General features: G+C 42.5%; 1 protein-coding gene across 7 annotated transcripts in view; it reads left to right on the top strand.

Moving 5' to 3' along the window:
• Positions 1-14,234, top strand: part of LOC140492664 (E3 ubiquitin-protein ligase RNF167-like) — a 125,811-nt gene that overhangs the window by 17,502 nt on the left and 94,075 nt on the right. For 4 of the 7 annotated variants that reach the window (XM_072591703.1, XM_072591701.1, XM_072591705.1 and 1 more), the window contains 4 exons: positions 6,746-6,871; positions 10,285-10,371; positions 11,680-11,802; positions 13,343-13,430. In XM_072591703.1, coding sequence (XP_072447804.1) covers positions 6,773-6,871; positions 10,285-10,371; positions 11,680-11,802; positions 13,343-13,430 — 397 coding nt within the window. In that variant the 5' untranslated portion in view covers positions 6,746-6,772. Of the gene's footprint in view, positions 1-6,741; positions 6,872-10,284; positions 10,372-11,679; positions 11,803-13,342; positions 13,431-14,234 lie in introns of all 7 variants that reach the window. The other 3 variants (XM_072591707.1, XM_072591706.1, XM_072591704.1) reach the window with 2 other exon arrangements.

The raw sequence follows: 14,234 nt of genomic DNA, 5'->3' as shown, positions 1-14,234 counted from the left end.
CCACACAGACAAGAGGTGAATGTGCAAGTTCCACAGAGACAGTTGCCCAAGGTTAGAATTGAACCCAGGTCCTTGGTGCTGTAAGGCAGCAGTAGTAATCTTTGTGCCACTGTCTGTCAGGAATCAGCTAAGTAGAGCCCTAAGGAGTTGAGACAGGGAGTGTAATTTCTCTGGACATGAGTCTATGTTTTGGATAGAGTCAGGAAACAGATCAAAACTTTATTTTGCTGAGTGTTTTGAGATCATTCAAATTGTTGTATATCTTTTAGATTTTAAAAATTTCTTCTTTCCATAGAGTCCCATGGTGTGGAAGCAGGCCATTCAGCCTATGGAGTCCACACCGCCTCTCTGAAGAGCATGCCAGCCAGACCACTACCCTATCCCTGCAACCCCACATTTTCTCTTGACCAATCCACCTAGCCTACATATTCCTGGACACTATGAGCAATTTAACATGGCCTATCCACCTAACCTGCACAACTTTGGACTGTGGGAGGAAACCGGAGCACCCAGAGGAAATCCCCACAGCTGAGGGGAGAATGTGCAAACTCCACACAGGCAATTTAGATTTAGATTAGATTACTTGCAGTGAAACAGGCCCTTCGGCCCAACAAGTCCACACTGACCCGCCAAAGCGCAACCTACCCAGACCCATTCCCCTACATTTACCCCTTCTCCTAACACTACAGGATATTTAGCATGGTCAAATCACCTAACCTGCACATCTTTGGACTGTGGGAGGAAACTGGAGCACCTGGATGAAACCCACACAGACACTGGGAGAATGTGCAAACTCCACACAGTCAGTCGCCTGAGGCTGGAATTTAACCTGGGTCTCTGGCGCTGTGCAGGCAGCAGTGCTAACCACTGTGCCACCGTGCTGCCCCAAAAGGCGGCTCAGGCCTGAGGTTGGAATTAAACCCTTGTCCCTGGTGCTGTGAGGCAGCAGTGTCAACCACTCAGTCACTGTGCCGCCCACGTGATAAACTTTTTTCTGTTAAAGAAAATGTTCAGCCTCAAGTGAATTTGTCTCTGACTAACCGACATGTTAACTAAATAAACAAAAATAATATGGTCTATCTATGATCTGTCAGAAACTGAGCGAGGTGATCCAGGAATGCAGCATAGGACAGCATAATTAAAATGCTAACAATTCAATGGGATTTGTTTCTAGCAATATAGAATCAAAATACAATACAGCACAGAAACAAGCCCTTCTGTCCACTAAGTCTGTGCCAATTCCTATTCCTTCTTTAGACCTATTACTTATTGCCCATGTTATATATCCCTCTGTTCACCTCACATTCATGTGTTCATCAAGATACTTCTGAAATGTTGCTTCCACCATCTTTGCTGGTAGTGCATTCCCGGTACCCACCACTTTCTGCATGAAAGATTTTCCACCAATTCACCCCTAAACTTTTCCCCCTCTCACCTTGAACCTATGTCATCTTGTAATTGATGTTTCCACCCTGGAGAAAAAGCCTCTGACTACACACCCTATATATGCCTTTCATAATTTTGTAGACCTCTATTAGGTTACTCCTCAGTCTCGACTTTTCCACTGAAAACAATCAGTTTATTCGACCTCTCCTCATAACAATAACCCTAAAGATCAGGCAATATCCTGGTAAATCTTTTCTGAACCCTCTCCAAAGCATACATGTCCTTCTGATAGTGTGGTGACCAGAACTGCGCACAATATTTCAAATTGTTGCAGAACTGAAGTTTTCTACAGCTGTAGCATAACTTGCCGACTTTTATATTTGATGCCCTGGCCAATGAAGGCAAGCATGCTGAAAGCCAGCGTGCTGAATTCCTTAATAATCATCTTATCCACCTGTGTTTCCACTTTGAGGGATCTGTGGACCATATATGTTCAGATCCCTCTGTATATGGATATTCCATTTATTGTATAATTCTCCCATGAATTTAATCTTCCAAAATGTATTACCTTGCATTTTGATAAACTCTATCTGCCCAAATCTAAAATCTGTTTATATCCCACTGTATCCTCTGCCAATCCTCCTCACTATCTGCAACTCCACCAATTTTGATGTCATCTGCAAACTTACATCAGACTACCTACAATTTCCTCAATATGTATCATGAACCTGTGATCATGTGTAGTGGACAGTGAAGCAGGTTAACTCAGTACAACGAGACCAGGATAAGATGGACAAATGGGTTGAGGACTAACAGATGGACTTTAGTCTAGATAAATGTGAGGTGCTACACTTTGGTAGGGCAAATCAGAGCAGGATTAATATGCTTAATGGTTAGGTCCTGCGGAATGTTGCTGAACAGAGACCTTGGCTGCAGGTTCACCGTTTCTTGAAAGTGGAGTCGCAGGCAGACAGCGTACTGAAGAAAGCATTTGGTCTGCTTGCTTTTATTGGTCGGTCCATTGGGAATAGGAGTTGGGAGATCATGTTGCAACTGTACAGGACATTGGTTAGGCCACTTTTGGAATACTGCATTCAATTCTGTTTCCTTGCTATGGGAAAGATGTTGTGAAACTTGAAAGGATTCAGAAAAGATTGACAAGAATGTTGCCAGAGTTGGAGAATTTGAGCTGTAGGGAGAGGCTGAACAGGCTGGGGCTGTTTTCCCTGGAGTGTCAGAGGCTGAGGGGTGACCTCATAGAGGTTTATAAAATCATGAGGGGCATGGATAGGGTAAATAGTCATGGTCTTTTCCTCAGAGTACAGTAGTCCAAAACTAGAGGCCATAGTTAAGGTGAGAGAGTAAACGATTTAAAAGGGACCTAAGGGGCAATATTTTCACACTGAGGATGGTTCATGGATGGAACAACCTGCCAGAGGAAGTAATGGAGACTGGTACAATTATAATTACAACATTTAAAAGGCATCCGGATGGGCATATGAATAGGAAAGGTTTAGAGGGATAGGGACGAAATGCTCGCAAGTGGGACTAGATTAATTTAGGATGTCTGGTCATTCTTGTCACCACCTCCAAGAAAATATGTAACCAAGTCAGTGAGACATTACCTTATTTGCACAAACCCAGGCTGCCTATCACTAACTGGTCCATTTGCTTCCAAATGTGAATAAATCTTGTCTGTCAGTATCTTCTCTAAAGAGGCAAAAAAAACCTGCAGGTGCTGTAATCCAAAGTCGACAAGCAGGAGGCTGGAGGAACACAGCAAGCCAGGCAGTATCAGGAGGTGCAGAAGTCAATGTTTCTGGTGTACCCTTCAGTCCTGAAGAAGGGTTACACCTGAAGTGTCAACTTCTGCACTTCCTGATGCTGCCTGGCTTGCTGTGTTCCTCCAGTATCTTTTCTAAAAGCACCATTGATGTCAGGCTCACTGGCCTATAATTACCTGGATTATCTATTTCCCTTCTTAAACAAAAGAACAACATTGGCCATTCTCCAGTCCTCTGGAACCTTGCTTAAGGCCAAAGAGGGTGCAAAGATGTCTAAGGCCCCAACTATTTCTCCCTTGCCTCCTACAGTATCTTGGAATAGATCCTGTCTGCCCCTGTCCACCTTAATGTATTTCAAGACACCCAGCACTTTTTTGTTCATTATGTTGACCTGCCCCAGAGTATTTGCACCTTTCCCTAACCTCAACATCCCTCATGTTCTTCTCTTTGGTGAATACCAATGTAAAGTACTCATTAAGGATCTCACCCATTTTTTCTGGCTGCATACATAACTTCCCTTCTTTGACCTTGAGTGGGCTTACTCTTTCCCTAGCTCCCCTTTTGCTCCTGGTATGTATAAAATGCCTTGGGATTTGCCTTACTGTGCTGACCAAGGACTTTTCAAAGCCTCTTTTAGCCATTCTGACTCATGTTTGAGCTCTTTCCTACTTTCTCAATATTTGTCAATGCTCCTCAGTGTCTGAAAAGTTGGTAGAAACTGGAGCCATTACCAGACTTAAGAGGGAAATTGAGAAACAAATTTGTAAGGATATCTCCGTTATCTGTAAGAATAATAGGGTGGTTATGGTATGGGATTTTAACATTTCGAACATAGACTGGGACTTGCCATAGTGTTAAGGGTTTAGATGGAGAGGAATTTGTTAAGTGACTACAAGAAAATTTTCAGATTCAGTATGTGAATGTATTTACTAGAGAAGGTGCAAAACTTGATCTACTCTTGGGAAATAAGGCAGGGCAGGTGACTGAGGTGTCAGTGGAGGAGCACTTTGAAAGGGTTGACCAGATCTAAAAGTTGAAGTTCCAAATTGGAGAAAGGCCAATTTTGATGGTATTAGACAAGAACTTTCAAAAGCTGATTGGTGACAGATGTTTGCAGGTAAAGAGACGGCTGGAAAATGGGAAGTCTTCAGAAATGAGTTAAGGAGAGTCCAGAGAAAGTATATTCCTGTCAGGGTGAAAGGAAAGGCTGGTAGGTATAGGGAATGCAGGATGTCAAAAGAAATTGAGGGTTTGGTTAAGATAAAGAAGGAAGCATATGTCAGTTATAGACAGGATAGATCGAGTGAATCCTTAGAGTATAAAGGCAGTAGGAGTATACTTAAAAGGGAAATCAGGAGGATAAAAAAGGGACATGAGATAGCTTTGGCAAATAGAATTAAGGAGAATCCAAAGGGTTTTTACAAATACATTAACAACAAAAGGGGGTAACTAGGGAGAGAGTAGGGTCCCTCAAAGATCAGCAAGGCAGCAGTTGTGTGGAGCCACAGGAGATGGGGGGGGGGAGGGATACTAAACAAGTATTTTGCGTCAGTATCTACTGTGGAGAAGGACGTGGAAGACAAAGAATGTAGGGAAAAAGATGGTGACATCTTGAAAAATGTCCGTATTACAGAGGAGGAAGTGCTTAATGTTTTGAAATGCATAAAAGTGGCTAAATCCCCAGGATCTGATCAGGTGTACCCCAGAACTCTGTGGGAAGCTAGGGTAGTGATCGCTGGGCCTCTTACTGAAATATTTATATGATCGATAGTCACAGGTGAGGTGGCAGAAGACTGGAGGTTGGCTAATGTGCCACTGTTTAAGAAAGCTGGTAAGGACAAGCCAGGGCACTACAGACCAGCGAGCCTGACATCGATGATGGGCAAGTTGTTGGAGGGAATCCTGAGAGACAGAACGTACATGTATTTGGAAAGGCAAGGACTGATTAGGGATAGTCAACATGGCTTTGTGCGTGGGAAATCATGTCTCATAAACTTGATTGATTTTTTTGAAGAAGTAACAAAGAGGATTGATGAGGGTATAGGTGTAGACATGATCTATATGGCCTTCAGCAAGGTGTTCGACAAGGTTCACCGTGGGCGACTGCTTAACAAGGTTAGATCTTACGGAATACAGGGAGAACTAGCCATTTGGATACAGAACTGGCTCAAAGGTAGAAGACAGAGGGTGGTGGTGGAGGGTTGTTTTTCAGACTGGAGGCCTGTGACCAGTGGAGTGCCACAAGGATTGGTGCTGGGCCCTCTACTTTTCATCATTTATATAAATGGTTTGGATGTGAGCATAAGAGTTTGCAGATGACACCAAAATTGGAGGTGTAGTGGATAGCGAAGAAGATCACCTCAGATTACAACAGGATCTGGACCAGATGGGCCAATGGGCTGAGAAATGGCAGATGGAGTTTAATTTAGATAAATGTGAGGTGCTGCACTTTGGGAAAGCAAATCTTATCAGGACTTATACACTTAATGGTAAGGTCCTAGGGAGTGTTGCTGAACAAAGAGACCTTGGAGTGCAGGTTCATAGCTCCTTGAAAGTGGAGTCACAGGTAGATAGGATAGTGAAGAAGGTGTTTGGTATGCTTTCCTTTATTGGTCAGACTACTGAGTACAGGAGTTGGGAGGTCATGTTGCGGCTGAACAAGACATTGGTTAGGCCACTGTTGGAATATTGCATGCAATTCTGGTCTCCTTCCTTTGGAAAGATGTTGTGAAACTTGAAAGGGTTCAGAAAAGATTTACAAGGATATTGCCAGGGTTGGAGGATCTGAGCTACAGGGAGAGGCTGAATAGGCTGGGGCTGTTTTCCCTGGAGTGTCGGAGGCTGAGGGGTGACCTTATAGAGGTTTATGAAATCATGAGGGACATGGATAGGATAAATAGGCAAAGTCTTTTCCCTGGGACCGGGGAGTCCAGAACTAGAGGGCATAGGTTTAGGGTGAGAGTGGAAAGATATACAAGAGACCTAAGGGGCAACGTTTTCACGCAGAGGGTAGTACGTGTATGGAATGAGCTGCCAGATGAAGTGGTGGACACTGGTACATTTGCAATATTTACAAGTAATCTGGATGGGTATGTGAAAAGGAAGGGTTTGGCAGGATATGGGCCAGGTGCTGGCAGGTGGGACTAGATTGGGTTAGGATAGCTGTTCGGCATGGACGGGTTGGACTGAAGGGTCTCTTTCCTATGACTGTGACTGTAAGTATTTAGATGAACACACAAAATGCCATAATATACAAAGCCATGGACCAACTGGGAAATGGGATTAGATTAGGAACATGCATAATGACTCATAGGTATGATGAGCTGAAAGAACTCTTTCTGTGCTATAATACCTTATAACTCTGAGTCATACCTTTTGAGCACAGAATGTTACAATGATTTTTGACTTTGTTCACTCCAGTCCAAATCCGGCACCTCCACAGAATGTTACAATAATGTGTTGGCACAGTCTGTACCTGGCCTCAACTTCCCCACTGAGACAGCAGGGGAACCTTGTACTATCCAAACACTTGACTATATCTATCACTGATCTGTTTTCTTTGTTTCCTGAGGCAGGTGCTATACAAGATTCCCTGACTCAAGATGCCTGCGGGTGTGTACTACTCAGTGCCATACTGTGCCATTTTTGTTTTGCCGATTCTTCTAATGGATGTGCCAGCTGTGGAGGGATACGTGTGTGCAGTAAGTCTCACTTCGAAATAAGCATTTTTAAAATAATCTGTTTTCCCTCCCACTCTGGCCCATATTAGGGGGAAAAGGTTGAAAGTTTATTTATGTGCTGCTGTGATGACCCATTCAGTGAGTGAATGTCCCATTGGGATATATTCTTGAACCATACACCTCAGTTCCTGGTCTGCACTAACCCACATTAACTCACCAAGAACAGTGATGTCAAATGAGAGGCATTATTTCCAGAAGGCATTGGAGAAAGTACCACATTTTAAAAAAAAGGGTTATTGCACAAAGTAGGAAGTCATGGTGTAGAGAGTAACATACGTGCATGGATAGAAGCTTGGCTGGCTGGCCGAAAGTTTTTATAAATAGGTCCAATTTAGCAAGATGTGACAAGTGGAGTCTCATAGGGGTCTTTGCTGGGCCACAACCTCTTACATTTTATGTCAAGTCACTTTAACTGAAAGGAGCGAAGGCACTGTGACCACATTTGCAGAACATGCACACACAGGTAGGCTGGAAATTGTTATGTCACCTACATAACACGGATATATACTGATGTGGTTAAGTAAAGTTGGTTGGGCAAAAATCTGACAGTTGGAGTGTAATGTGGTAAAATTGCAACCCCTTACTGTACTCCTTGTACACTCACGACTTTGTGGCCAAATTTCGTCTGAACTGCATCTACAAGTTCACTGATGACACCACTGTTGTCGGCCAGACAATGTCGAGACAGAATGCAGGAAAGAGTGCTTGGCAACATGGTGCTAAACTAACAATCTCTACCTCAATGTCAGCAAACCTAAAGAGCTGGTCATTGACATCAGGAATCCAGGAGGTGGGCACATCAAAGGTGCCGAGGTGGAGATGGTCGAAAGCATCAAGTTCCTAGGAGTGACTGTCACCAACAATCTGTCCTGGTCCACCCACATTGATGCAATGGTCAAGAAGGCACAACAGTGCCTCCTCTTCCTCAGGAAGCTAAGGAAATTTAGCATATCCATAAGGACCCTCTCCAATGTTTACAGATGCACCATAGAAATCATGTTTTTTTTTATTCACTTGTGGGATGTGGGCGTTGCTGACTGGCCAACATTTATTACCCGTCCCTAGTTGCCCTTGATTAAGTGGTGGTGAGCTGCCTTGTTGAACTGCTAAAGTTCACTTGCTGTGGGTGGACAATCCCATTAAGGAGGGAATTCTAGGATTTTGACCCAGCAACAGTGAAGGAACGGTGACATATTTCCAAGTCAGGATGGTGGGTGGTTTGGAGGGGAACTTGCAGGGGGTGGTGTTCCCATGTATCTGCTGCCCTTGTCCTTCTAGATGGAAGTAGTTAGGAGGGCTGATGAGGGATTATTTCCAAGATGTCACCTGCTTCTCAGATGCTCCCTGACCGGCTGTGCTTTTCCAGCACCACATCTCGACTCTGATCTCTAGTACCTACAGTCCTCACTTTCTTCTCTGGAAGTGGATGTGGTTTTGGAAGGTGCTGTGTGATGATCTTTGATGAATTTTTGTAGTGCATCTTGTACATAGTAAATGAGTGTCGGTGGTGGAGGGAATGGATGCTTGTGGATGTAGTGCCAATCAAACAGGTTGCTTTATCTTGGATGGTGTCAATTTCTTGAGTGGTTTTGGGGCTGCACCCGGATACATTGTGGCTTGGTACCTGAACTATTCTGGTTAGGACTGTAAGAAATTACAAAAAGTTGTGAACATAGCCCAGACCTTCATGCAAATCAACTCCCATCAATTGACTCCATATCCTGAGCAGTATAGTTCAGGTACCAAGCTATGATGCATCCAGGTGTAGCCCCAACAACACTCAAGAAATTGACACCATCCAAGACAAAGCATCCTGTTTGATTGGCACTGCATCCACAAGCATCCATTCCCTCCACCACCGACACTCAGTAGCAGTAGTGTATAGTATCTACAAGATGCTGTGGAAAGGCAGCCAACATCACCAAATACCCTTCACACCCCGATTATAATCTCTTCCAACCTCTACATCAGGCAGACTATACAAAAGCTTAAACACATGTTCCAACAGGTTCAAGAGCAGCTTCTTCCTGCTGTTGATGTTGCTTTTTGTGCACCTTCTTTGCAGCTATAACTTTGTATTCCTCACGTGTTCAATCACCCTAAGATCTTGATAAGTTATGATCTACCTGTACTGAGTGCAAAATAAAACTTTTCACTACTTCGGTACATGTGACAATAATAAATCAAAATGTGAAGGTTTTCATTTTGGCAGGAAGAATAAAAAAAAAGCAGAGTATCATTTGAATAGCAAACATCTGTAGAATTCCAAGGTCCACCAGTATCTAGGTGTTCTAGTGCATAAGTCACAAAGTTGGTACAGGAAACAATTTAGAAGGCCAACTTAATGCTGTCTTTTATTATCAGAGGAATTGAATAACCGATGGTATTCTTTACTTATACAGCAATTTTGCTATGTATAGTTTTGGTTTCCTTATAGTTTTGGGAGATTTCCTAAATTGAATGGTGTAGCAGGCTTGAAGGGCAGAATGGCCTACTCCTGCTTTTAAGTGCTATGTTCTCCCCATGCAGCCCAGCTGTGCCAAGATGTATCTTCCAAATTCCTCAGTCACCGGATGCATCTCTTTAAGCAGAGACCCTGTAGCCCCATGCATTTTACTTGGTAGCCCCTAGAAAGGGCACCTATCTCATTATGACCACACAAGAACTGCTTTTTGAGAGCCTTTTTCTTGGGGGCTGAAAGACTATCTGCAGTTAGTACAGCATTTGTTTCTGTTGTTTACAGTTGGGAGCGTTTTGCGCAACTCAGAAAATCAAATTGCTCCCCCCTCCCAAATTAACTAAAATTAAAGAGACCATCTCAAAACATAGCAATCTTATAAACTTTGCATTTGTAACATTTCGTTTTAACATCTACTCATTGTATTTCTTACCATTGTTCTGCAATATCTTGCCTCTATCTAGCCACTTTGCTAACTGGTGCAGATCCTTCTGTCTCCTAAAGGAATTGGTGTAAAATCACTTCCAGTTTGAAAATCTGCCTGTAGTTTTTGAGAAGCACCCTTTCTTTCTGAAATCGATTGCCATTGTGAATAAACTTGGCAGAAACTTCTTCACCCAGAGAGTGGTGGGTGTGTGGAATGCTCTGCCCCAGAGGGCAGTGGAGGCCCAGTCTCTGGATTCATTTAAGAAAGAGTTGGATAGACCTCTCAAGGATAGTGGAATCAAGGGTTATGGAGATAAGGCAGGAACAGGATACTGATTAAGGATGATCAGCCATGATCATATTGAATGGTGGTGCAAGCTCGAAGGGCAGAATGGCCTATTGTCTACTGTCTAAACTTGCAAGGCAATGCAATGTCAACATCATAAATAGAAAGAAATATCAGGAATAATGGATCCATTTCTTTTGACAGTACACAAACAGTACCCCCAACACTACCATGATCTTTGATGACCTGCCATCAATGTTTGGCTATCAGCTACTAAGGGAGGGGCTGCAGGTAGGTTTATTGCTTTCAGCAAAGAATTCAAATTTTAAAACAAGGCATTTCTGTTGTGCTTTTCATAACTTCAGGATATTGCAAAAATGGGAGGGGAGGGGATACAGGAGGGAAAGGACAGACAGATTTTTTTCATTTGTCTATTATGCCTCGCTATCTTACCTAGTCATAATCTATCTGCTGCTTTCATTTAAACTGTTGCTCATGAAAGGGAAAATATTATTTGTGGCTCATCTATGAGAGGTTGAGGGGGCAAATTCCACTCCAGAGACCATTCCAAATTTGTGCCTCAGTCAAGTACTTGGGGAGGGCTGCGCTGACAGAGATGTTTTCTTTTAGATGACACTTTGAACCAAAGTGCTATTGTAAATGATTCTTTGGGAAAGAACAAGAATGATCTCTATGCAGTCTGATTGGGAATGGTACTGTATAAATCAGAGGGAAAGTAAGAGTATTGAAACTTTGGGAAATTTGTATTAGTTTGGGACATCAGTTAATTGTAATATGTTTAACTTTACTGAGCACTCCAGCATACATATTTACACTAGTTGTACCGCTAATGTGGAAATGTAAAACTGTCAAAGCAAGAATGCATCAGGCACTCTCCCTTTTTGGTCACATGTGCAAGGATGGTTGGATAATCTTGTTATTGTGCATTGCATCAATAAGGGAGGGAAAAGTTGATTGACTCTTGAGAAGATTAAGAAGTGTATTAAATATTCTACATTCAAGATTTGAGAGCTGAGGAAAGGGGGAGCTTTATTGTTCTTTAGATTAGATTAGATTAGATTACTTACAGTGTGGAAACAGGCCCTTCGGCCCAACAAGCCCACATTGACCCTCTGAAGAGCAACCCACCCAGACCCACTCCCCTAGATTTACACCTTCACCTAGCACCATGGGCAATTTAGTATGGCCAATTCACCTGACTTGCACATGTTTGGACTGTGGGAGGAAACCAGAGCACCCAGAGGAAACCCACGCAGACACGGGGAGAATGTGCAAACTCCACACAGACAGTTGCCGGAGGCGGGATTTGAACCCGAGTCTCTGGCGCTGTGAGGCAGCAGTGCTAACCACTGGACATTTCAGTGTTTTGTTACTTTCCAAATAAATTGGCAAGTTAATATTTCTGACCTTGTGGAGGTGCTCGATGTAAGTTAGTCATATGGCTTGATTGGGGAAGACAGGTACATGTAATTCTCTGTTGCAGCTGCAGGTGGTCAGGCCTTCATGGGCGCTTTTTAATTAGACTAGAATTAGACTTTCAAGTGAAAGTCACAGGTATTTCTTGTTGAATCCCTGTAGGGTTATTTAGTATTTGCCAAGCCTGATAATGCCTGTGAACCTATTGCACCGCCACCTTCAAATACCACCAGCCTTGATTTTATCGTTATGATTCGCAGATATGGATGCAATTTTGACGTCAAGGTAGGTAATAAAACTTGAGTAATATAATTTCCTGAGAAATATTTCAGACTGAACAGCTAAGGATCTTAAGTATTTGATTTTATTGTCGTTGATACATATTAGTCACCTAGACATGTGCACGATAACTGGGATTTGATTTTGCAAACGTTAAGCAGGGGAAGTATTGAGGAAATCTCATGCCATCTACGTATCACAGAAAAAATATCAAATAAAAGGATAAGCCTTCACACTCCTGGTCATCATATTGTCATCCATTTCTTGTGCATGTTGTGCTCAAGGTGAAGGGTGTAAGTGCTAGGATTAGATTCCTGCAGTGGCCATCTGTGCTGAATGGGGCAGATGTTGCTACGGGTGCTAACGACCATAATGATTCAGTTCCTGATGTCTGTGCTGGTTCTGTGGAAGACTCATCCAGTTGATTACTTGATGTGTTAAGTGTACAGAACCAAAATCCATTGGTCACAATGTATATATACACATTTTTAAAAAGAATAATGTATACTTTTGAAATAAAAATGTATTGTATGTTTGAGGTTTGTCTATGGTTTGTTTGAATGGAGTAAATATATATATATATACACACACAGATGTTTTTATGAATAAAATAAGTTTTTGGGTTTGGAAGTAAAATGTTGATTCCACATCCCAGCTGTTTGCCCACCTTCTCGCAACTTCTTTTTCCTTCAATAATTTAGCCCAATGGAAAAACTATTACTTTTTCCTAAAAGCTTTTTCCACCATCCTATCCAGCGTTGTTTTTTTTTAGTATTTTTGTTAATCACCTTGAATCTCTGTCCTTTGATTATCAGCTATTTAGCACATGAAAAGTGTTTCTCTTCATTTTCTGTGGAGTACTGACTTCTAACGAATAACCTGATCATCTCTGCCTCAGGAAAAGCTGCAACTTTCAATGTATTTCCTTCTTGGTGCTACACTACTAAATCTTCTCTGCTTCCAAAAGTCACCTCACCATTAAATGCACTGGCCTTTAATCACTGGTTTACCCTTCTGTTTGTTTTTGAACTGATGGTGTAACAATTATGGCCAGTCTCTCCACGATTTCAATCCTCCTTTTCCTTAGCATGAGGTTAGATGCAGAGTAAAGCATCCTCTACTCTTTTGAAGTGAATGTAAATGGTTCTTCATTCTCCTATACAAAATGTAAAGCTCCTTCCACACTCTTGCCACCAAATACTCACAGGATAGCTATAGCAAAAGCTTAATGAAAGTAAAGCTTCTTCTATATCCCACTGGGATGTGTCCCATCCTCGTGGGCGACATACCTACTTTGTCTTGCCAAGTTTAACTGTACCTTTTTAATCTCAAACTGAATTGGGTGATCCTTCCCAACAATGTCTTCCAAACCCATCCCTCTCTTTCTGTGATATGTTACTGTACCCTGTCGTGTGTGTGGAGGAGTCCCCATGTTGTTTGATTTATAATCAAATAAAAAGAATGAGCATTATCATTGAAATAATCTTATTTAACTTGTCTAGCTGCTTAAGGGCCAGCACTAGTGCGTTGTGTATTTTTGTTGCAGGTGCTTCAGGCACAGCAGGCTGGGTATAAGGCAGCGATTGTGCACAATGTCGACTCGGATCAGCTGCTCAGCATGCATTGGAGCAGTGGTAGGTTCTGAGTCTCCAAAATTCTGAAGGAAATGTTCATTGTTTATTTCTTTTTCTCAGGCATTCCCTTTCGATTGAGGATGACTTACTCCACTCTGATTCGATTGGTTGTGAGGTGGCTGATTAGTTCAAACACATCCACGTGCAGGGCAGGTGATGCTGGAATGTCAGGCAGTTGAGGTGTTTGGAGGTTTGTGTATTCTCTCCAACCTCTCAGCCTTGCAAAGTCTCTAATTGTGTTTGATGCCTTCCTGAATAAGTCTTTGTTTGGTCAGACACAAGCAAAGGTCTCCCTATGAAATGGATCATATGGTTGAGCTCTGCAGGGAGGCTTTAAGGACATTCCTGAGGCGTACCTGCCATTCTCCTAGGCTTCTGCTATGGTGACCAAGCAACGTTGTTTTTTGGAAGCCTGCTGAAATGTTTAAGAACTTTATATATTTCCTACTGGGGTTGGGTTTGGGTGATGAGCACCTCTATGCTGGGAATGTTAGCTTGGGAGAAGATAGTTTTTTTAAAAATCACCTTTAATAAGTAAACATAGTTGCTGAATAGTGTGCAGTATTGCCCCATAAAAAGCAGTGCCTAACCTAACCTGTTTATCTTTTTCATCTTGATTCAGGGATGAATGTAGGGCGGTCTTCTGGGAGAAGTGCCTGCCTTTCCTTCAGTGGTTAAAAATCACACAACACCAGTTAATTGTCCAACAGGTTTATTTGGAAGCGCTACCTGATGAACGAGCAGCATTACAAAAGTTAGTGCTTTCAAATAAACCTGTTGGACTATAACCTGGTGTTGTGTTGT

The sequence above is a fragment of the Chiloscyllium punctatum genome, chromosome 21 (assembly GCF_047496795.1).
Source record: "Chiloscyllium punctatum isolate Juve2018m chromosome 21, sChiPun1.3, whole genome shotgun sequence".
NCBI classification, from domain to species: domain Eukaryota; kingdom Metazoa; phylum Chordata; class Chondrichthyes; order Orectolobiformes; family Hemiscylliidae; genus Chiloscyllium; species Chiloscyllium punctatum.
This window is presented reverse-complemented; position numbering and strand designations above follow the sequence as displayed.